Source organism: Sciurus vulgaris (genome assembly GCF_902686455.1).
Source record: "Sciurus vulgaris genome assembly, chromosome: 8".
NCBI lineage: Eukaryota > Metazoa > Chordata > Mammalia > Rodentia > Sciuridae > Sciurus > Sciurus vulgaris.
In genome coordinates, this window is record NC_136468.1 from 146,627,148 (window position 1) to 146,651,650 (window position 24,503).

The 24,503-nt window shown below is 44.1% G+C and overlaps 1 protein-coding gene across 3 annotated transcripts in view; it reads left to right on the forward strand.

Moving 5' to 3' along the window:
• Window positions 1–1,086: 1,086 nt before the first annotated feature.
• Window positions 1,087–24,503, forward strand: part of CFAP251 (cilia and flagella associated protein 251) — a 73,338-nt gene continuing 49,921 nt past the window's right edge. The window contains exons 1-5 of one of the 3 annotated variants that reach the window (XM_079151015.1): window positions 1,087–1,229; window positions 2,706–3,424; window positions 4,116–4,487; window positions 18,698–18,838; window positions 21,082–21,191. In XM_079151015.1, coding sequence (XP_079007141.1) covers window positions 2,726–3,424; window positions 4,116–4,487; window positions 18,698–18,838; window positions 21,082–21,191 — 1,322 coding nt within the window. In that variant the 5' untranslated portion in view covers window positions 1,087–1,229; window positions 2,706–2,725. Of the gene's footprint in view, window positions 1,243–1,418; window positions 1,464–2,705; window positions 3,425–4,115; window positions 4,488–18,697; window positions 18,839–21,081; window positions 21,192–24,503 lie in introns of those variants that run through there. The other 2 variants (XM_079151016.1, XM_079151017.1) reach the window with 2 other exon arrangements.

Here is a 24,503-nt window from a genome sequence, read left to right on the forward strand (position 1 = left end):
GATGGTTTCAGTGATTCCTAGTACTCCGCGTCTGAATTCTTCCTCTCTTTGTGGAGTTGCAGTGTTTATTTCCCCAGCTCTTGCAGCTCACTTTGTGTTTTGGAGGAGGTCTGGCACATTCTGCCAGGAAGCCTGCATTCCTTAGGATTGGATTTTCCTGAGTTAGATCAGATACCAGCCTACCCTGATGGCAGTCAGTGTTGGCATGTGTTTCCAAGGTGGGTTTCCATGCTCAATTTGGAAAGTGTCCTACTGAGCCTCTTCCCACAACTGTCCTGCCATAACAGCCTCATGTCTTCCCTCTTGTAGCCACAGACATGCTGTGTACCAGTGGTTGCTGTATAAACTGCATGTTCCAACCCCAAGTACTTTCCAATCTTTTTATAAGTCCCAGACTATACTAAACACAGCTCGCATCACCCAGTGTATCCCTTCTTATCCCCTTTTTTCCTTTGAGCTTTATGCATATGAATCAACCTGGCGGCAGTGGGGCATGGTAGTGGGAGTGGGGAGAATCATTCATCTCCTAAAATGATAGCAGCAGAGAGCCTTCTGTGTCAGTACCTTGGCTGGTTTCCCGCCCGACCCCCTGCTTGGAAAGCCCAGGATGGCCACCTGTTGCACTCTCCTGAGATTCTGGCTGGGAGTCAGTTTGACAGGGAATGATCCTAATTGGTTTAACCATACTTGTTTTGCAGAATTTCTTTATGATAAACACAACAAGATCGTGCAACCTGCATAATATTCAATCCCAGCCAGTCAAAATTCTGTGTGCGTGCAGTGCCCCAGCCAGCAGGCAGGCAGGATAGATCTTTTGGCAAGAGGAGTTTTATCACATAGTTCATAGCACCTCACGTAATCATGTCAAGCCTTCGGAAAGTCAGACTTGGCAGTGTTGGTCGTGGCAGTGTCTCAGGGGATGACACCATGGGAAGATCCAGGGAGAGTGCCGGAGGGTCAAAGAGCAAGAGTAAGAGCCACTACCGCAGCGGCCGGTAGGGGGCGCGCGGCCCGGCTCGCAGCGGCTTTCTGAGCACGTGACCATGGTCCTGACCCCTTGCTTTACGGTCAGATGCCCCAGCAGGCGGCGGTCGTTGCCATGGGGATGGAGCTTGGGTGGCAACCGTAACTAGGGAGCTGGTAAAGAAGGTGCCTGGTGGCCGCTGAAAGTTCAAAAACCCGCTGAGGGCTCCAGGCGGCAGGAGGACCCCGGTTTTTTGAGGAACCAGGTGGGCGCGCGCTGTGAGTCCGGGTGGCTGGGGGCGCAGGAGGCTGCGGCACTGGGCTCCGCCCCACAGGCCCACTCGCCTGCCACCATCCCCAGGCGGGCCGAGATGCCCAGCAGTCTGGGTCGCTCCCCAGGGGCTGCTCATTTCTTTGCAAAATTAGGATTGCTTTTATCCCCATAATAACCGTGACCATTTTTGCCCTGCGCTGTGTGCGGGAACTGGGATGAGCACTTGGTATGTTATCAAATCTTCACGACCCCAGAATTTTGTGTCATCATTTTGATTTGACCTGTAAGCAAATTTAGACCCCAAGAGGTAAAGTGACTTGCCTAAGGTCATGGGGTGAGTGAGATGGAGAAATGGGATTCAATGCAAGGCTTTGACTGCAAAACCCATGCTTTAACCACTAAGCTACACTGCTTGTTTTCTTATTCCTGTCCTTGGAGTTGTTGCTAATGCTCAGGTTATGCATTTTGCTGCCTGTGAGAATATGAATATATTTTAAATAAGTTAGAAGGCTCTAAGCTTCTTCCTAGAAAGATGAGAGGCCAAGGGATCAATAGTGTTAAGATTCAGGCTAGGCATTTGCAGGTAAATGAATGGAACTGGAGAAAATCATGCTAAGTGAAATAAGCCAATCCCCCAAAACCAAAGGCCGAATGTTTTCTCTGATAAGCTAATGCTGATCCATAGTGGGGGGTGGGTAGGGAAGAATGAAGGAATTTTGAGTTGTACAGAGGGAGGGGTGGGGTGGGGCGGTTGGGGATGGGAAGGACGGTAGATTGAGACAGACATTATTACCCTATATACAGGTATGAAAAAAATTTTTTAATTATCACTGTCAACAAGTTAATGAAAAATAAATAAAAGTTAAAAAAAAAAAAAAGATTCAGTCCAGGCTTTCCCAAGAATATGACATTCTTGCTGGGCATGGTGGCATGCACCTGCAATCCCAGCTACTTGGGAGTATGAAACAGGAGGACTGCAATTCCAGGCCAACCCGGACAACTCAGTGGAACCCTGTCTCAATTCTTTAAAAATATAGGCTACTAGGGAGCTGGGCATTTTGGCCCACGCCTATAATCCCAGCAGCCTGGGGAACTGAAGCAGTAGGATCATGAGTTCAAAACCAACCTCAGCAAACTAGCAAGGCCCTCAGCAACTTAGCAAGACCCTGTCTCTAAATTTAAAATGTAAAAAAAGAGGGCTGGGTATGTGGTTCAGTGGTTAAGCACCCCTGGGTTAGATCCCTGGTACCCACCCACTTCCCCCACCTCAAAACCAAAGGGCTAGGTATCCGATATAGCTCAGTAGTAGAGCACCCTGGCTTCCATCCCCAGTACCACAAAAAATAGAACATTCCTCTTATTCCTGTAGAAAGGATCCAGAGTTGGTATTACGCATTTCATCAATAAGTTAGTGCACCCAGGAATCAAAATGGGGCTCGCTGATTATTATGATCAAAAATCTCTCTAGAGGAAACTCTACAGAGAAGAATGTCAGATGCAGAAGAAAATGTCTTGGAAGAAACAGAAGAAAGTGGAGAAACAGAAGTGGAGGAAGAATACAATTCAAATTATAAAGAAGTAGAAAATATGCAGCAAAAATCAAAAGAAGATGACACATTAGTACAGAGAGAATCTCAGGAGGAGGAAGTGGAAGAGATAGAGGAGGAGGAGGAGGAAGGAGAAGAGCTAGAGGAGGAAGAGGAAGGGGAAGAGCTAGAGGAGGAGGAGGAGGAAGGAGAAGAGCTAGAGGAGGAAGAGGAAGGGGAAGAGCTAGAGGAGGAGGAGGGAGACGAGCTAGAGGAGGAGGAAGAGGAGGAGGAAGGGGAAGAGTTAGAGGAGGAGGAGGGAGACGAGCTAGAGGAGGAGGAGGAGGAGGAGGAAGGGGAAGAGTTAGAGGAGGAGGAAGAGGAAGAAAAGGAGGAGGAGGAAAGGGATAAGGAGAAGGAACAGAGAAAAGAAACAGAAGAGAAGGGCGATAAAGGGGAGGAAGAGGAAGAAGAGGGGGAAGACCAGGATGAGGAAGAGGAAGAGCCTGTCATAAAAGAAACTGAGGACAAGTTTGGAAAAACTGAAGAAGAGGCTGCAAGAGTCCAGAAAGAAGTCATAGTGCTGCCCCAAGAAACGTCCATAATCACTTCGGAGAAAGATCTTTCTAGTTCTCGGTCGTCTATTTCAGGAACTATCCTGGTAAGTAGTAATTGTAATCCATTCCTCCATTCATTCAGAATCATTAATTGAATGCTCAGTTTATGGCAGGCTATGGGGATACAAAACCAAATAAGACACAATCCATTCAATTAAGGAGCTCTAGGGTGTGTTGGGAGGCAGACCGGTAACTGAACATTATAAAGCAACATGGAGGCACAGGGACTAAGAGATGCACAGGAGATTAAGAAGAAAAAAAAAAAAAAGTCAATTTAACCCAGTTTGGAGGATGGTCAGGACAGGTTCCCTGGAGGAGGTGTGCCCTCAATTGACTTTTAAAGGGCATTAGTGGTTAGCGGAAGTGGGCTTTTAGAACAGAGTCAGTGCAGTAGCAGTGGTGTACGTTTCCCCAGCCTGTTCCTAGCAAGGGGACAACTCAACCCTGACCCCAAATAAACAACTCTGTGACTAGCAGTCTTTTGGAGACCACCAGGGACACTTGAATAATTTTACTGTTGTTGGCCTGGTAGTAGGCCAAGAATAAAGCCAGACTCACCCATGATTCATTTCGAAGTACAAAATGTGCCAGTCTCCCTTTAAAAACATTTCATAATTCTAAGGTAAAGCTAACACCAAGACTGTCTGATCAAGCATAGAAAGGGACAATAAGTGGTAGAATGTGGCAGTAGGTACTGTGTTTAGAATCTCAATCTTCTTTTATTTCTTATTAAAGGAAACCCAGGGAGATAAGTCTTCATTACAATCAGACAATTCTGAAACAAATGAGCTTTTAAGAAAACTCAGCTCACGGTATGCATTTCTGGATTTGGAGCAAATTGGTACTGAGATTAATGAGACGGATTGGCAGTTCTCAGAAGAGCTTGAGGAGGAACCTGGAGAGGCTTCCCAAGACGCAGAAGAAGACTTATCACCAAAACAGGTAGCCTCAGAAGCAGAACGGGATGAAAGGACACATGAAAAGAGAGTGTCATATGGCCTTAGTGACAAAGAAGAACAAGAAGGGGTCTCTAAGGAGTCGCTGGTGTCCACCAGCACAGAGGACTCCTTGTTTCAAAAGGATGAGAGCGCCTCTGCCTACCCCTTGGTAAGCATGATGCGCCTTAATTCCCCAGTGCTTGTGGGGTATGGGAAAACGGGAGCGTTGTACGTGTGTCTGGAGAATGCCCCACCAGAAAGATCCTGCCTAAGCTAAGAGCTCTGGTAGGGCATGTGATGAACAGGAACTTGAACGCTACATCTGGGTTCAATACTGCTGCTCAACGGGCAGGAAATTCCAGGCATAGTTTGTTGCATAGGGTGCTGTTTTGAGTGAGACTCACAATCTCTTCCTCCCTCTCTCCCCTTGTCTTCCTCCGTCTCCGCCTTCACGTCCCCTCTCTTCCTTTCGCGTTCCTTTCCCACCCTCTTCTGCCTCCCCTCTTTCCTCTCCTCTCCGGCTCCCTCCAGTTCCTTCCCTTCCCCTCTTGCCTCACCTCTCCTCCCTCTACTGGGTTGATGCCCTTCTGGGCTCCCCACACCCTGGCGAGAAAAGTGACAGGTGTGACGAAAGTGGAGCCTGCTTTGCAAAGCACCAGCCTGTCCCAAGGAATCTGCCTTTGCTGCTGCCGATTTTCCAGGGAGGCACCATCTGGGAGGCATAAAAATATTATCATTTACTCAGAGAAGGAAGAGGAGGGTTTTTATCCCCCCTTCTTCTTCCATCTGCTACTTTCAGAAAATCATTTCCTAGGGTTTGTCCTTTTTCCTTTGTTCCTGTGCTCTTATGCCTCTGGAAGGTTTGGGAGCAACCTATGGCACATAAAGTACCTAACACAGTGAAGCCCCACGGGTGTCTACCCTGGATGATGCAGAGGGACGAGGACAGTGCTAGGGAGACGTCTAGGCGTTTGACCTTACTTGAGCAGAGGTCTCTGTAGGCTGTCTCTGATCAGCCTGAGATTTAGATTAATGGGGCTGTGGGGCCCCCCAAGACTTCAGTCTTATTTCTCCAGCTCCCCAGAGCTCAGGTAGGATGGCAGGGAGCGTGAGCAGTCCATCTCCAGCCGGCTGCTGGCCTCCAGCAGAGCCACTCCCCTGTTCCGGTTCCTGTTGACTGTGGTCTCTCTGCAGGAACAAAACTTTTCTGGACCTTTGCAAATTTCTTTAGGTTTTTGGAACTACCTTTTCTTTCTCCTTTATTATTTTTCTTTTTGTTTAAGCTAATCAGTTTCGTTTAAAGTAATGCAGACAACACAGATGTGTTTGAAGGAAGAGCCCTCTTCCTACACACTACCGGCCACCCGCTCTGTCTGGGGGACTGTCTTTCCTGACCCATCCTCTTGGGAACACAAACATACTGTGTGTCTGCTCATGGGGCACACATGCACAGCTCACGTTGGGCTTAATTTTTTTTTTTTTAAACACTGAGATATTCTGCATTTCTGAAGATGTGGGAAACTCAGGATGTCTTGGGAGGTTTCTGATATCAGTGCCTGTGGCTCCCTTTCTCATTTTCATCGTAACTGCTCACTCCTCCCTTCTTCTAATTCCTTCTTCCCGCTCACAAAAGTTGCCATGGGGAATGTGCTCCTCCTCCTCCCTTGTGCCCGTGGCCACCTCCTTTTCCTTTGGGGTCCCCTGAGAAAGTCACAGTGCTGCTGGCATACAGATATAACCACAGATTCCACGCAGCCAGGAAACAAAGTAATCATGTTCTTATGAGCAGGATCTCAAGAATATCACACACAGTGAAGTTCAGTTTTGACAATAACGTTTTATTTTTCATATCAGCATGTTTTAGGAAAAGGCCGATATAAGAGGAGACTCCCTTCTGGTCATTTGTCCCAAATGTTAGAGCCAATGCAGAGTGCGGGGATTAACACTCTGCTTAGGTGGGACGAGGCAGCCCAGTTGACCTTGGAATAGCTGCTATAGCTGAGGACAGAAGTCCATCTAGAAATGTGTGCTTTTTATAACTAATTTGTAAAATGGAAAAATAAATTTTCAGGATGAAGGCGATGATCCTTTTAGGATTAGCAACTTTTCAAAGAAACAATTTCATTTGTATGAATCAGCTTTTAAGAACAAAATATTAAATAATTCTGTTCCTAGAAGTTGCAGCTTTAGACCATTACAATTCCATAACTCTACCACTCACACCCACACAATAAAAGATCTAAATAGAAATATAAATTATAGGGAACGAACTATAGAAACAGGACAGGATGGAGAATGAAGAATGTAGGAGAGCAAAATCGGCCATAGTACCTGCTGTGTCTGTCTTGGGAAGAAATATATAGTATATCCACTTAGTTTTTTAAGGAAATGTCCAGATTTTGTTTCTATAGTCCAATATAATTCACTGATTTTTAGCATCTCATCATCCAGACATCACTTTCAACACTCTTCCATGTTGGATTAATTGTCCCTAGTTAATTCTTTTAAAAGAATTTTAACTTTTATTTTATTTATAATGAATTTTATTTATTTTTTATGTCTTTTTATGTGGTGCTGAGGATCCAACCCAGTGCCTCACCCATACTGGGCAAGCGTTCTACCACTGAGCTACAGCCCCAGCCCCTTGGTTAATTTTTATTTTTCCTAGTTGATTGTCTTTTTATTTTTTTGGTTCTTTTTAGTTATACATGACAGTAGAATCCATTTTGACATAGTTATACAAGCATGGAATATATCTTGATCTAATTCAGACCCCAGTACCTCTCCTTCCCCTTCTTACCTCTCACCACCTCCAGCTCCCTGTTGATTTTTCTGCTATTTATCCATAGTTTTTAAAAGAAATCAATTTCTTGTGGATGTACATCCTTCACTGTTTTTTTTTTCTTTTTATTGTTGAGTGGGAAGAATTTTTTTGTATTCTGAATACTAGTCCCTTATCATATACGCAATTAGCAAATATTTTTTCCTTGTCATTGCATTTCTGGGTAGTATCTTTGTGGCATCAAAGTTTTTATTTATCTATGTTTTTATTGCTTCTGGTTTTAGTGCCATATTTAAAAAAAAACATTGCCTAATCTATAGTCACAAAGAATTACTTCATTTTCTTCTAAGAGTTTTATAGTTTAGGTCTATATATTAATTTTCTATTGCTGCCGTAAAAAATTACCAAAAACTCAGCGACAAAACCAAAACAAGCTACATTTCTGAAAATTAGAAGTCTGAAATGGGTTTCACTGTGCTAAAAACAAAGTGTTGGCAGGCTTGTTTCCATTCTGGAGGCTGTGTGGAGGCTGTTTCCTTACCTTTCCAGCTTTTAGAGGCCACTCACTTTGTTTTGGCTGATGGTCTTCTTTCTCCATCTTTTAAGCCAGCCGCACCGGGCAGCATCTGTCTCCTGCTGCCATCTCTCTGGTTACCTCTTTCAATTCTCTCTTGCACTTTTAATGACCCCTGTGATTACATTGGGTCCACCTGGAAATTGAGTATACTTTCCCTATCTAAAGGCCAGCTATTACTGCTGTTCTATTCATAGTTTTCTAGCTATTTTGTAGATCATTTGTTCCTTTCTTTCTCTCTTATTATCTTTTTTCAGTTAGGCTATTTTCTCTATTGGCATGTTATGATTCCTTGTTATTCATTTTTTAAATTTTTGTGTACCTACTACAGGTTTTTATAGGCTTTGTGATTACTGTGAGGCTTACAAAAACATTTATAATGGGTTATTTTAAATTGGTATGAACTTCGATCCCATATCCAAAAAAATCTCTACACTTTTACTCCACTCCGCACATTTTGAATGGTCACAATTTGCATCTTTTTATATTACAGATTCTTTAAAAATTATTGTAATTTTAAAGTAGTTTTGTCTTTTAATCTTCACACTAAAGATATAAGTAATTTATATACTACTATTATAACATTAGAGTTTTTTTATATTTGACTGTGTACTTATTTTACCAATGAGTTTTTTGGGGGGGAAATCTTTTTAAAAAATATTTTATTTGTTCTATTTAGTCGTACATGACAGTAGAATGCATTTATACATTTTGATAGATCATACGTAGAGTATAATCTCTCATTTTTCTGATTGTACATATTGTAGGATGACAGTGATCATGCAGTCATACATGTACATGAGGTAATAATGTCCATTTCGCTATACTATCCTTCCTACCGCCATGCCTCTTCCCCTCCCTTCACTCCCCTCTACTTAATCTAAAGTAACTCTATTCTTCCCTAGCCCCCTCCCCTTATTGTGAATTCACATCCACGTAGCAGAGACAACATTCAGCTACTTTCAGAAATTTTGTGCTACTTATTAGTGTTTCTTTCTTTCAGCTTGAAGAACTCCCATTAGCATTTTTTGTAAGACAGGCCTGGTACCGATGAACTCCCTAAGGTATTATTTGTCTGTAAAAGTCTCTCTCTCCTTCAGTTCTGAAGATGGCTTTGCTGGGTACAGTATTCTTTTTTTTAAATTTATTTTTATTGTAAACAAATGGGATATGTTGTTTCTGTTTGTACATGGAGTAACAGCATACCATTTGCGTAATCATACATTTACATAGGGTAATGATGTTTGATTCATTCTGTTATTTTTTCCTTCCCCCCACCCCTCTTTTCCCTCTATACAGTCGTTCCTTCCTCCATTCTTGCCCCCTCATTCCCCATTATGTGTCTTCATCTGCTTATCAGCGAGATCATTTGTCCTTTGGTGTTTTGAGATTGGCTTATCTCACTTAGCATGATATTCTCCAATTTCATCCATTTGCCTGCAAATGCCATAATTTTATCATTCTTTATGACTGAGTAATATTCCATTGTATACATATATACCACAGTTTCTTTATCCATTCATCAATTGAAGGACATCTAGGTTGGTTCCACAATCTGGCTATTGTGAATTGAGCAGCTATGAACATTGATGTGGCTATATCTCTGTAGTATGCTGATTTTAAGTCCTTTGGGTATAGGCCGAGGAGTGGGATAGATGCATCAAATGGTGGGTCCATTGCAAGTTTTCTAAGGAATCTCCACACTGCTTTCCACAGTGGCTGCACTAATTTGCAGTCCCACCAGCAATGTATGAGTGTACCTTTTTCCCCACATCCTCGCCAATACCTATTGTTGCTTGTATTCTTGATAATTGCCATCCTAATTGGGGTGAGATGGAATCTTAGTGTAGTTTTGATTTGCATTTCTCTTATTACTAAAGATGGTGAACATTTTTTCATATGTTTGTTGATTGCTTGTACATCTTCTTCTGTGAAGCATCTGTTCATATCCTTAGCCCATTTGTTGATTGGGTTATTTGTATTCTTGGTGTAGAGTTTTTTGAGTTCTTTATAGATTCTGGAAATTAGTGCTCTATCTGAAGTATGAGTGGCAAAGATATTCTCCCACTCTGTAGGCTCTCTCCTCACATTGCTGATAGTTTCCTTTGCTGAGAGAAAGCTCTTTAGTTTGAATCTATCCCAGTTGTTGATTCTTGCTTTTATTTCTTGTGCTATGGGAGTCCTGTTAAGGAAGTCTGATCCTAAGCCAACAAGGTGAAGATTTGGACCTACTTTTTCTTCTGTAAGATGCAGGGTCTCTGGTCTGATTTCAAGGTCCTTGATCCATTGTGAGTTGAGTTTTGTGCAGGGTGAGAGATAGGGGTTTAGTTTCATTCTGTTGCATATGGATTTCCAGTTTTCCCAGCACCATTTGTTGAAGAGGCTATCTTTTCTCCATTGCATATTTTTGGCACCTTTGTCTAGTATGAGAAAATTATATTTATTTGGGTTTGTGTCCATGTCCTCTATTCTGTACCATTGATCTACCTGTCTATTTTGGTGCCAATACCATGCCGTTTTTGTTACTATTGCTTTGTAGTATAGTTGAAGTTCTGGTATTGCGATACCTCCTGCTTCATTCTTCCTGCTAAGGATTGTTTTAGCTATTCTTATTCTTCCAGATGAATTTCTTGATCGCTTGCTCTATTTCTGTAAGGTACATCATTGGGATTTTAATTGGAATTGCATTGAATCTGTATAGCACTTTTGGTAGTATGACCATTTTGACAATATTAATTCTGCCTATCCAAGAACATGGGAGATCTTTCCATCTTCTAAGGTCTTCCTCAATTTCTTTCTTCAATGTTTTGTAGTTTTCATTGTAGAGATCTTTTACTTCTTTGGTTAGATTGATGCCCAAGTATTTTATTTTTTTTTGAGGCTATTGCAAATGGAGTTGTTTTCCTCATTTCTCTTTCAGTTGTTTCATCGCTTGCGTATAAAAATGCTGTAGATTTATCTGTGTTGATTTTATAGCCTGCTATTTTGCTGAATTCATTGATGAGGTCTAGAAGTTTTCTGGAGGAGGTTTTTGGATCCTCTAAATATAGACTCATGTCATCCGCAAATAGTGACAGCCTAAGTTCCTCTTTTCCTATTCGTATCCATTTAATTTCTTTAGTCTGCCTAATTGCTCTGGCTAGAGTTTCGAGGACAGTGTTGAATAGAAGTAGTGAAAGAGGACATCCCTGTCTTGTTCCCGTTTTTAAAGGGAATGGTTTCAGTTTTTCTCCATTAAGAATGATGTTGGCCATGGGCTTAGCATAAATAGCCTTTACAATGTTCAGGTATGTTCCTACTATCCCTATTTTTTTTAGTGTTTTCAGCATGAAGGGGTGTTGTATTTTGTCAAATGCTTTTTCTGCGTCAATTGAAATAAACATATGATTCTTATCCTTAAGTCTATTGACATGATGGATTACGTTTATTGATTTATGAATGTTGAACCATCCTTGCATTCCAGGAATGAACCCCACTTGATCATGGTGCACAATTTTCTTAATATGTTTTTGGATACGGTTTGCCAATATTTTGTTAGGGATCTTTGCATCTATATTCATCAAGGATATTGGTCTAAAATTTTCTTTCCTTGATGTGTCTTTTCCTGGTTTGGGTATGAGGGTGATATTAGCTTCATAGAATGAGTTTGGTAGGGTACCCTCCTTTTCTATTTCCTGGAATACTTTGAGAAGTATTGGAATGAGTTCTTTGAAGGTCTTGTAGAACTCGGCTGAGAATCCATCTGGTCCTGGGCTTTTCTTGGATGGTAGATTTTTAATGGCTTCTTCTATTTCATTGCTTGATATTGATCTGTTTAAATCGTGTATGTCCTCCTGGTTCAGTTTGGGAGGAGCATATGCCTCTAGAAATTTGTCAATGTCTTCAGTAGTTTCTATTTTGTTGGAATACAGATTTTCAAAGTAGCTTCTCATTATGTTCTGTATCTCAGTGGTGTCTGTCATGATATTTCCTTTTGCATCATGTATTTTAGTAATTTGAGTTTTCTCTCTCCTTCTCTTTGCTAGTGTGGCTAAGGGTTTATCTATTTTGTTTACTTTCTCAAAGAACCAACTTCTTGTTTTGTCAATTTTTTGAATAGTTTCTTTTGTTTCAATTTCATTGATTTCAGCTCTGATTTTAATTATTTCCTGTCTTCTACTACTTTTGCTGTTATTCTGTTCTTCTTTTTCTAGGGCTTTGAGCTGTAATGTTAGGTCATTTAATTGTTGACTCTTCATTCTTTTCTGGAATGCGTTCCATCCAATGAATTTTCCTCTTAGTACCGCTTTCATAGTGTCCCAGAGATTTTGATATGTTGTATCGTCATTCTCATTGACCTCTAAGAATTTTTTAATCTCCTCCCTGATGTTTTTTGTTATCCATGTTTCATTCAATAGCATATTATTTAGTCTCCAAGTGTTGGAGTAATTTCCTTTTATTATTTTGTCATTGATTTCTACTCTCAGTCCATTATGGTCTGATAGAACACAAGGCAGTATCTCTATTTTTTTGCATTTCCTAAGGACTGCTTTGTGGCATAACACATGGTCTATTTTTGAGAAGGTTCCATGTGCTGCTGAGAAGAAAGTGTATCTGCTTGTTGATGGATGGAATGTTCTATATATGTCTATTAAGTCTAGGTTATTGATTGTGTTATTGAGTTCTATGGTTTCTTTGGTTGGATTTTGTTTGGAAGATCTATCTAGTGGTGACAGCGGTGCGTTAAAGTCGCCCAGAATTATTGTGTTGTGGTCTATGTGATTCTTGAAATTGAGAAGGATTTGTTTGATGTACAGGGATGCACCATTGTTTGGGGCATAAATATTTACTATCGTTATGTCTTCCTGATTTATGGTTCCCTTAAGCAGTATGAAATGTCCTTCTTTATCCCTTCTGACTAACTTTGGCTTGAAGTCCACTTTATCCGATATAAGGACGGAAACCCCTGCTTTTTTACTGAGTCCATGTGCGTGGTAAGTTTTTTCCCATCCTTTCACCTTTAGTCTGTGGATGTCTTTTTCTATGAGATGAGTCTCTTGCAGGCAGCATATTGTTGGGTCTTTCTTTTTAATCCATTCTGCCAGTCTATGTCTTTTGATTGATGAGTTTAGGCCATTAACGTTCAGGGTTATTATTGAGAAATGATTTGTATTCCCAGTCATTTGGCTTATTTTTGGTTTTTAAGTCGGCTTGGTTTCTCCTTTGAGTGGTTTTTCTCTAAGGTAGTTCCTCCCTTTGCTGACCTCCATTGTTGTTTTTCATTTCCTCCTCATGGAATATTTTGTTGAGAACATTCTGTAGTGCAGGCTTTCTATTTGTAAATTCTTTTAACTTTTGTTTATCATGGAAGGATTTTATTTCATCTTCAAATCTGAAGGTTAGTTTTGCTGGGTATAGGATTCTTGGTTGGCAAGCATGTTCTTTCAGAGCTTGAAATATGTTGGTCCAGGCCCTTCTAGCTTTTAGGGTCTGGGTTGAGAAGTCGGCTGCTATCCGTATTGGTCTCCCTCCATATGTAATCTGATGCTTTTCTCTCGCAGCCTTCAAAATCCTATCTTTATTTTGAATGTTAGGCCTTTTCATTATAATGTGCCTTGGTGTGGATCTGTTGTGATTCTGTGCATTTGGTGTTCTGTAAGCCTCTTGTATTTGATTTTCCATTTCATTCTTCAGGTTTGGGAAATTTTCTGATATTATTTCATTGAATAGGTTGTTCATTCCTTTGGTTTATATCTCTGTACCTTCCTCAATCCCAATAATTCTTAAATTTGGTCTTTTCATGATGTCCCATAGTTCTTGGAGAGTCTGTTCATGATTTCTTACCATCTTCTCTGTTTGGGCGACTTTATTTTCAAGATTAAATATTTTGTCTTCATTGTCTGAAGTTCTGTCTTCCAAGTGGTCTAGTCATTTGGTGATGCTTTCCATTGAGTTTTTTATTTGGTTTATTGTCTCCTTCATTTCAAGGATTTCCGTTTTTTTGTTTGTTTGTTTTTTGTTTTTTTTTTTTTTGAGAATCTCTCTTTTTTGAAATGATTTTTTGCTTCCTGCAGGTGCTCTTTCAGCTTATTGGTATTATCATTCATTGCCTGCATTTGCTCTCTTATCTCATCCTTTGCTTCGCGAATCATCTTAATCATGTATAATCTGAAGTCCTTTTCTGACATTTCTTCTAACATACTGTCATTGGATTCTATTACTATAGAATCTAGATTTGTTTGGATCATTTTCTTTCCTTTTTTTTTCATGTTGTTCACGTAGCTTCCCCTCTAGCAGTGCAGATCTGGGGTATTACAGATTTCCCCCTATAGGCTTATAGTGGCCCTATAGGTTTCCAAAACCCTTTCTTTAAGGGGAGATCAGTATTAGCAGTGCCCAAATCAGACACTATGCAATCCTAGACTAAATAGCCCCTATGAGGACAATAACAAAATTGTCATAATAAACAAAATGAGTTCAAATATTATCTTCAGTAAAACAAACAGATTTGCAATAAGGTCTGCAGTTTCAAATGGAGGACAAAGAGGATGCAGAGGGATATAGAATGTGGCTGTTAATGGGATAAGAAAAGAATATACAGAAGTTCTAGATAATAGAAAGGGTGAGAGTGTAATCAAAAGAAATTGGATGTTAGCATGCAAAAAAGGTAGAAAGAGACTCTGAGGGAACAGGTAAACAAAAGGAAAAGAGAGCAAGAAAAGTAAAGAAATAAAAACTTAAAATTTTTCAATAAAGAGAAAAAAGAAAATCTACAATATAACAGTCATATACTAATGAAACCTCCCAGTGTTCAGTAGCCTGATGCATCAGAAGTACCCGACATTGAGCTTCAAGCCTCCAGCAGGCATCTCAGGATGGGATATGCCCCACCTAAAGACTGGAGGTCCGGCTTCCAGGATTATCCAAGATGGCAGCTCTGGCTTCAAAATGTGTTGGCAAATGGGGAGCTGCAGCTCAGGGTATGGACATGGTCAGCTGGAGGTCCTGGAGGCGGGGTGCAGTTGGTCTGGGGTCCCGGTGATAGGGCGCAGTCAGTTGGTCTGGGGGTCCAAGAAACAGATATCGTTTACTTGAAACCGGAGTTACGGAGCGACAAGGAACGCAGCCTCCCTCTAGTCTGTCCTGGGTACAGTATCGGTTAATTTTTAATAGTCTATTTTTTGAACAGTTTTAAACTTATTGAAAAATTGAGTCCAAAGTACAGAGAGTCCCTTGCACCTCCCTCTTCCCCAGGTCACCCTTTCTTTAAACCTTGCAAGAGTGGTACATTTGTGAGCCAACACTGATGAATTATTGTTTATGTAGTCCTTAGTTCCCATAAGGGGGTCACTCTGTGCTGTACGTTCCGTGGCCTTTGACAAGCATGGAATGATGTGTATCCACCATTTCAGGATCTTTCAGAAGAGAGTCACTGCCCTCAGAATCTCTATGTTCCCCTCCTTCCTCCCGCTGAGCCCTGTCGCCATAGTGTTGCCTTTTCCTGAATATCTGGAGCCTTTTCAGCCTGGCTACTTCCATGTAGCACTATGCACGGAAGGGTTTGCCATGTCTTGCGGCTTGGTGGCCATTCCTTTTCATCACTGTATAATAGCCCATTATATGAAGGCACCACAATTCGTATGGATACACACAAGATTACTACAAAAATAAGCTATCATTGAATTAAAAGCAGTAGACTTTAAACATAAAATTATAATTAAAAAGCTACTATTAAAAGTAATATATTTATTTAGCTGGGCATGGTGGCGCACGCCTCTAATTCCTGCACCAGAAGCCGAGGCAGGAGGATCGCAAGTTCAAAGTCAGCACCTCAGCAACTTGGTGAGGCCTTAAGCAACTTAGCAAGACCCTGTCTCAAAATAAAAAATAAAAAGGGCTGGGGATGTGACTCAGGGGTTAAACCACCCCTGGTTTCAAACTCTGATGCCAAAAAAAAAAGTAATAGATTTTAGTACCTATAATTTTTTACTTAATGAAATTTTTGTTTTTGATTTATTCCTAGCAATGTGGAACTTTTAATTCATCTAGGGGAATTTTGTCTTTTTATCTTTTATCCTTCCAGGAACAATGATATATAAGAACCAAATACTTAGGTTGAACACTTGCCTTTTTTGTAAAGTTACTTATTGGTTTTATTATCACCTGTCGGTTCTCTGTGCTTTCAGGAAGTAAATGAAATTTCACCATTTTTTTTTTTTTTTTCTGGTGCTGGGGATTGAACCCAGCCCCTCACCATGTTAACTGCTCATTGTGTGTTGGTGAGGTCTGCGTCTTGAGGCTTTAGCCTCCTGAGCCACTGGGATAACAGGCATGAACCACCGCACCCGGCTCTTTTCTTTTTTAATGTCATAAAATTTACTTTTAAATATTTTGTTAAATTTTTAAAAATGCATGTCATGTAATTGCCCACCTTAAACATTTTGAGCATACAGTTCTACAGTGTTCAGGACATTCACAGTGCTGGGCACCCCCCGCCGCCAGATCCATCCCACAACATTTTCATTCAAATTTGCAAAACTGAAACTCTGCACCCATTAAACCAAAACTCTCCGTCCTTTCCTCCCCTGAGCCACTGGTGCCTGCCATTCTCCTTGTGTGAATTTGACAACCAGGGATCTGCATAGACGTGCTTGTCCTCTGGTGACTACCTTTATCACTTCACATAATGTTTTCAAGGTTCACCCATGTTGTAGCCTGTGTCAGAACTTTCTTCCTTTTAAGGGCTGAATAATATTCCACTGTATGGAAAGACTTCTGTCTGTTCATCCATTCATTCATCAGTGGACACTGGGGTTGCTTCTGCCTTTTTGCTCTTGTAGATAGTACTGCTATGGACACGAGTATACAGATATCTTCTGAGTCCTTCCTTTGAACTGTTTTGGATTTATACTCATAAGTTTAGTTGCTGGATCAAATTATAATTTTTTCCATCACTGTGGATTGAACCCAGGGTCACTCTACCTCTGAGCCACATCCCTCGTCACTGCCCCTTCACCTATTCCGTCCTGCTTTTTCTTTCTTATTTTGAGGCAAGGTCTTGCAAAGTTCCCCAGGCTGGCCCTGAACTTGTGATGCTCCTGCTTCACCCCTCTGAGTAACTGTGATTTCAGCCTGTGCCACCATTCCTGGTGTGATAACTCTATTTTAAATTTTTTTGTTTTTAATTGCCTTAAGTCTTATGATCACATAATTTGCAAATTTATGCTGGTGGGATATCTCTTCTACTTTAATCCTTCTAATGACTTGGCAAAAGCCCCATACCCAATGACACACACACAGTCGTTCTGCAGTTTTGTGTGTTTTGAATAGCTGTTTAAAGACAACCCTGCATTTTAACTTAGTCTGATACAGAAAGTAAAGAATTCAAAAGTAAAATCCAGCTTGCTGTTGTATCATGCTGACTTTAAAACATCAGAACTTGCAAAAATGTGTTACATATTCTTTATTTGATATTACACATAAGTAAAAGGCAGCATTGTAGATATGAGGAATTCTAATTCCTAATGGGCCTAGTCAACAAAAATATAAAGTAGACCAGACTGCTTCCTGGTCGTCAGCCATGACACTTAACAGGCTGAGGAACAACAAATTGAAACGCACCGCACGTGAGTCTTGCTAGGCTCGGAGACAGTGAAGGGATCTCCTCCAGAATTTAAACCTGTTCACATAACAAGTCACGTAATCTAGGTACAAAACCAATCTCCAGTAGGCTTTAGATAACCTTCACCATCTCTGCGAAAGGTTGGACATTACTACTCAATTCCAACCATATCTTTGGAAAGGAAAAATGGTGATTGTACTTACTAAATTGGGATTACTATCAAGACTTTTTAAAAAAATCATATCCATTTAACTACAAGTCAATTTTGTTTGAACCAGGACTATCCAACAAAAATATTCTGCCAGGGCTGGGGTCGTGGCTCAGTGGTAGAGTGATCGCTTCCCTCACACACGCGAGGCACTGGGTTCGACCCTCAGCACTGCACACAAATAAATAAATGAAATAAAGGTATTGTGTCCATTTACAACTAAAAAGAAAATTCTACCAGCTCTTCCTGATCGAATTCCGGGGTCTGCCATCGATCAAATGATGGTGCGAGAAGACGCATCAGCGAAGGTCCTGCAGTGAGCTCTGTGGCTGCTCCTCACTGGCAGCTTTTCTGGGTGAGCTATTGAATCTGCCCTCTCTCCCTTCTTAATACCAGCAAAGATGGTTTAGTTCCGGGAGGAACCTTTTGGTATTCTCCAAACACTCCAGGCAACACCTACATTCCTATTGGAGAGTCCAGGGCCCGACCTGCCTTCCGCTCAAGCAGTCCATGGAGGTTTGGTCCCATCTTGCACTGACCACCCTTTCCCATGGTGTGACCCTGGGCACGCTTCTGAGCAAGCACCTTCTTGCCTTTCTCAACTTCACCCACTTTTATCTTGTAGCAGTTTCTGCGCCCCGCGCACCTCTATCCACCACGGGTGTGCATTGAAGGCTCTCTCTCAGAAGCCATGTCCCTTTTCTTAATTTTTTGGGGTGGTGGGTACCAGGGATTGAACCCAGGCACGCTTAACCACTGAGCTACATCCCCAGCCCTTTTTACTTTTTATTTTGAGACAGGGTCTCGCTAAGTTGCCGAGGCTGGCTTTGAACTTGTGATCTTCCTACCTCAGCCACCTGCCCATCTAAATACGTGGCCTTTTGTGAGGTTTCTCTCACTTAGTGTCATCTCTTCAAAACTTCATCATAGCACGTTGTTGAGACTTTTTTTCTTTTTTCTTTCTTGAGATGGTAGTCTTGCTGTCATCCAGGCTAGCCTCGAAATTCTGGACTCCCGCGATCGTTCCTGCCTCAGCCTCACGAGTAGCTGGGACTGCTGACCTGTGCCACATACCCGGCTCACTGCTAAGAACTTTCTTAAAGTGATTTTTCTTTGTGGTTCTGCTGCTGTGAAGTTCTCCTCCGGGCACTGGTCAGGAGCCGGATCTGGGCTCAGCACGCTAGTGTCCTGCTGGCTTTGCGTTTGTCTTCCAGACCTTGACCTGGTCGTTTGGATGGAACAGCTCCCTCCCTGTCTTCTACATTCGTGACAAGACCCAGAGAGTCCTTCTGTACGTGTGTGCTCACACCGCAGTCATCTATAACCTCTTCAAGAACAGCCAGCACCACCTGCAGGTAAGTGGGCGCCTTCCTGCTGGCAGAGAGGCACTGAGTTGCAGGTAGCCATTTGCTGTGAACTTTCAGGCTGACTGCAGCGTATCGTTGTCATACGTCCCTGCTTCTCCTTTGAACTACAGCAAATCCTACTTTTAGAAACACATGTTTTTGCTCATTGCCTCTATGATTCTAATCAGCAGCAGTTGACAAATAGCAGTGGATATTAATTTTATCCTTGCAAGAATTTAAAACATCTGTTTTTTTTTTAAACTTCCACAAAAATGTGGACAATGTAGATCATGACGTCTCCACAGAACCACAGTGAAGCACAAGGACATCTGTTCACCAGGAGTCATGCCCAATGAGTGCTTAGACTTCTTTCTAGTGTCCATTGAGCTTGGATCCTCATAACCATGCTGAGAACTGGGTATTAGCATACCCCTTTTACAGAAAAAGAAACTGAGGCTCAGAATGGTTTATGTGAGTTGCCCAAGAGTGCACTGGTAAACAGTGGCTGGAGTTCTCCCGACCTGACATATTGAGGAGGTCAGTGGGCCTCCTGTCCCTCCCTCCCTCCCTTCAGCAGCTTTCTTAGTTCACCCCGCCTGCCTCCTGAGTGTCCATCTTCCTCACACCACTTTGCTTCCTCCGTTCCTCACTTCTGACCCCTTTCATTGTCCTCATTCATCTACCTGACTGCCCTGATTCTTGGTGTCTGATGTGCCACTGGGTGACCTGGTGAACAGTCCACGTTATCTTTTCACTGACATGTATAGGACCCTCCTTAGTCAATACCTGTTTCAGAAACTTCACAAAGTACTTACCAAGAGCCTGGGCAATGCTCAGCATTGAGCCAGGAGTCCAAGATGCGTGTGCAGCTCAAGGACTCTCCTTTCTGGAAATGCAGAGACACACCACAAATCAGCACGCAGCTGCCTTGGGGCCTGGTGGAGCGCGCAGGTGCAGGGAAGGGGATCTTGTAGACAGGCTCAGATGGAATGGAGGCCATGTGCCCTGCAGGAGTCCAGTCTCACCTGGGTCAGTGGCCGGGGACAGCCTTGACCATTCATTTATACCACAAATATTTATCAATACCACTGTCTTTCTGATTCTGGGTCTGTGGTCATGAGCAAGGCAGTACACCTACTGTCCTATCCCTGTCCTAGTGAGCGTGCAGGCTAGCACAAAGAGACATCCAACACATATTGAACACATGACAGTATGGTCACAGATTGTAACAGTGTGAAATGGGCCAGGAAAAATCAGGGTGAGAGAGATTTACTTCAATTTTTTTAGTGCTAGAGATTGAACCCAGGGGTGCTCACCACTGAGTTGCATCCTCAGCCCTTTTTTATTTTATTTCATTGTATTATTTACTGACTTATTTTTGGTACTAGGGATTACCTGGGGCACTTTCCCAGAGCTATATTCCCAATCCTTTTTTAATGTTAAAATTTTTATTATTTTTAATGTTTATTTTTTGGCGTTGGAGATTGGACCAGGGGCTCTTTACCACGGAGCCACATCCCCAGTCCTTTTTATTTTTCTTGAGACAGGGTCTCACCAAGTTTCCGAGGGCCTTGCTAAGATCCTGCCTCAGGCTCAATGCTGGGATTACAGGCACCCCTTCCTCTGGGTTGGGTGGGCAGGGACTTAGAAAGTCTGCTTCTGCTGAGACCTGAGGGATGAGGTGAGCCAACAGGGATGTTTGAGGGGAAGAACTTTCCAAAGCGCGGGAGCTCCACGCATTCAGGCCCTGTGTGAGGCTCAAGAAGGAAGGCCAGCGTGGCTGGTGCTGAGCGAGGGCGGGAGAGAACCGGGCCTTGCCCAGCAGAGTGCTGCCCACTGGGGCATTCCCGTGTTTCCTGGGAGCCATCCCAGGGCGTGGGAGAGACCAGGAGGGTCGTTTTGCTCCAGAGGTGCTTGGTGACCTGAAATGGAACTGTGGTCCCAGGAGGTGGGCTGCGGGGAATCCCTCGGGTGGGTGGGAGGGCCACAGCCTGGGTGGGGGTTGAGCAGGGCCTCGACCCTCGACCCTCGGGGAGCAGCTAGTCCTGTGGGGAGGGTGGCTTGTCCTTCAGGTGTTCTGAGGAGAGAGATTCTGAGACACACCCACCAGGAGATGGAGGCCCAGGGGAGAAGCTCTGCCCAGAGGAGCCTAGAAGGAGCTGGGACCTCTCTGCAGGTCCCCAGTCTTCCCTGAGGCGACTGAGGCCCGGCCGTCCTGGGTGTGTCACAGCAGCTTCCCCTCATTTCCACAGGGCCACCCCAACGTCATCTCCTGCCTCTGCGTCAGTGAAGACCGGCGGTGGATCGCCACAGCGGACAAAGGGCCAGACTGCCTGATAATCATATGGGACTCCTTCACAGGGTAGGTGCGGGTCGTGACTGCTTCCCCAATTTCTGTACACCCGCTGCCGCTGCAAGGAACACTGGGGCCCAGAAACTTAGGCTGGGCAGGGAGTATCCCAGCACGCAGAAGCCAAATCTGTCACTTACAGTGAACAGCGCTGCTTTCAAGACAGGTTTCTAGTCACTGGTCCGGCTACCTCTTCTGTGGGGAAAAAAGGTTTTTTCAGTACTGGGGATGGAACCCAGGGCCTCACACTTGCTAGGCAAGCCTCTACCAGCCTTCCTGGGAAGTCCTAAGTGGTCCCCACAGGTGCTTCCCACCGTGTCTCTTGCTGCCTGGCCTCCCTGCTGTGGGCAGGCTCGCTGGCTGTGCTTGACTCTGCTCCGCTGGGTGTGTCTGCCCGCCCAGGCTTTCCTCTGCAGCCTAACAGCTTGCCCAGATCACAACCTTCCTTTAAAATGATGAACTTCCGGTTTTTTAGGGCAGTTTTAGATTGATAGTAAAGAGAGTTCCCGTGTACCCCTGGCCGGTTTCCTCTTTTGTTTACATCTGATGTCAGCATAGTGCGTGGTTACAGGTAAGGAGCCAGTGTTGATAGCACTGTTGTTGTTTGCATCTGGAGTTTATTTAGATGTCCTTAGTTTCATCCTAATGTCCCTTTTCTGTTTCAGGATCCCAGCCAGGTCACCACTTAGATGTACTTGTCGTGCCCCCTGGGCTCCTCTGGGCTGTGGCATGCCCAGCCTTCCCTGGTTTGGGATGACCTCACAGTTGTGAGGGACCAGGGCTTTTGTAGGGAGCCCTCCCCTGGAACGGTCTCACGTTCTCCTCACGGTAGGAGGCTTTGAGCCACTCTGGCATCTGAGACGGGAACTGCAGTGGCTTCTTCCCCTGTGTGGACAGGGAGTCCTTTCTGTGCAGTGTCGCAGAGACCAGCCCAGGGTGTTGACAGGGGTCAGCAAGTCCAGACCCTCAGGTTCGGGAGCCTGGGCCCAGGCAGTGGGGATCTGCACCCTCTGTGGTTGCTTGGCAGGTCATGCCCCTCCTGTACTCCTACTGGCGACACTGGAAGGGAGTTCTCCAGGAATCAAGGAGGCCATCCTTCCGTGCCCTTCCTCCCAACCGTGAAGCTCAGCGTTCGTGGCCCCCTTTCTTCTAGTGCATGAGCCAAGGAACTAAGGGACTTCTGGGGCCAGCGCAGCGCTGCTCAATGTGCAGTGCACAGGCCGAGCTGGCCCGTGTTGAACAGGAAGCAGAGAAAGTGAGAGGAAGCTTCTGGGAACTCGCTGGCCGCCTGACCTCGCCCGCCACAGTGATTTTACTTTAGGAAAGCATTTGTCTGCAGTGGAGTGACAAATTTAGAAAGAGTCCTTCACCACAGGTAGTTTGGGAAACACTAGGCAAGAAGCTGCCTGGGCAGCTGGGGGTGGTCAGGCTGAGCGTGTCACTTGGAGCAACGGCTGCCAAGCAGGAGGCTGGCTTATCTGGGACTGGGACTGGGAATCTGGAAATGCGCGTGCAGCTTGCTGTGATGGCTGGGAACACAGTAGATGTTGCCCAAAAGAGCCCTGGAGTTACAGAGAGCAAAATAGCTCGAGCCTGAAGTGGATCAGCGTGTGGTGACGCCTACACGCCGGAAGGATGGGAAGGAGAGGGCAGGGCTCAGTGGACTCCCAAGTGACATTAAGCCGCAGAGCCGGGAGGAAGGAGCGTGCAGGCTCTGGGGCCAGCGGCTTCCATCCCAGGCCTGTTGTGTGCTAGCTGTGAGGCTTGGAGGCCTAAAGACGCCTAGTGACTTTCCTCATTTGTGGAAAAAATGAGGATAATACCTACTGTTTGACTTCTTCAGGCTGCTGCAACAAATGACCACAAGTTAGGTGGCTTAAAATAGCAAAGCTTTACTCTCTCACGGTCCTGGAAGGCAAAAGTCCAAAGTCAGGGTGTCAGCAGGTCGATTCCTGCTGGGGCCCCTCCCCGGCTCCCCTGCTCGTGGCTCCCCTTGCGCTCCTTGGCTTGGGGACACAGCCCTCCAGCCTCGGCCTCCATCTTCACGGGGCGTTTCTCCCCGTGTCTCTCCGTCTTCTCCTCTGTGGGGCCCACCCCGGGTCTCGGGCCTTCCTCATCCAGTGTGACTTCATCTTAACTAACGACATCTGCAAAGACCGTTTCCCAGTGAGTCGCATCCGGAGGTTCTGGGTGGGCAGGAATTTGCGGGGACATGGTTCAGGCGACTTTCGCAGGATTGTTGTCAACATCAGGTGAACCTGTACCTGGCCCGTGATAGATGCTCATGGGTGGGTTTTCTGTCTTAGCCCCTGGCCTGGAGGCAGACAGCAGCTCTAGATGCTCCAGCAGGATCATGGGCCCTGCTTGGGTGTGGCGAGGGTCCAGATGACTGAGATCGGGCAGAAGTTCTGTTAACATCCTGGAGGGTGGGTCCCCCGGCTTCCTGGAGATCTCCATAGGCCACGTCACCCGGTCCCCACCCTAACCTTACCTGGTTCTCGGTGACATCCAACTTTGCATTTTCTGTGGAGACCACACCCCACTGGTTCCCATCTATGCTATGGCTCTTCTTTCTAGTCTCTTCTCAGACTCCCCTTCCTGGCCATCCCTTGAACATGACTCATGATGTGGAGGCCACCAGTGCCCTTGTTCCCCAGGTAGAAGAGTCATGATCTCGACTCTCAGTGTTCCTCTTCTTCCTGAAGAGGAAGCTGCTGGACGTCCCACGTCCCCCTGATGTCCCACGGGTATCTCCTGCTGAACCCTCCCTCCCACACAACCTGGGCCACCTCCCCCTGCTTCTCCTCCCCTCCTCTCCCTCCCTCCCCTCCCCCCGTGTGATCTCCTTGCCACCAGTTCACTCTTTGGCTCTTTCTCTGTAACACAGATCTTATTATAGGATGCCAATCTTATTTTATTGTGGCAAAGTGTATACAACTTAAAATCTACCACTTTAACCATTTAAAAATGTATAATTCAAGAATATCAATTATAACCACAATGTGCAATCTTCACCACTATTTTCAAAAATTGAGTGACATTTTATCACCCAAATAGAAACTCTGGCCTCATGAACTCCCCATGCTATCTTCCCCAGGCCCCGCCTTTCTGCCTTTGTAGATGTGTCTACTCTGGACATTCAGGAAATCAAGCAATATATGGCCTTTTGTGTCTGGCTTCTTTCATGGAGCAGGTTTTCAAGGTCCATCTGTGTCATATCGTGTGTCAATGCTTCGTTCCTTTTGACGACTGAATCAGCATTCCATTATATGGATAAACCACATTTTGATTTTTCTTTTTTTCTTTCTTTTTGTGGTACTGGGT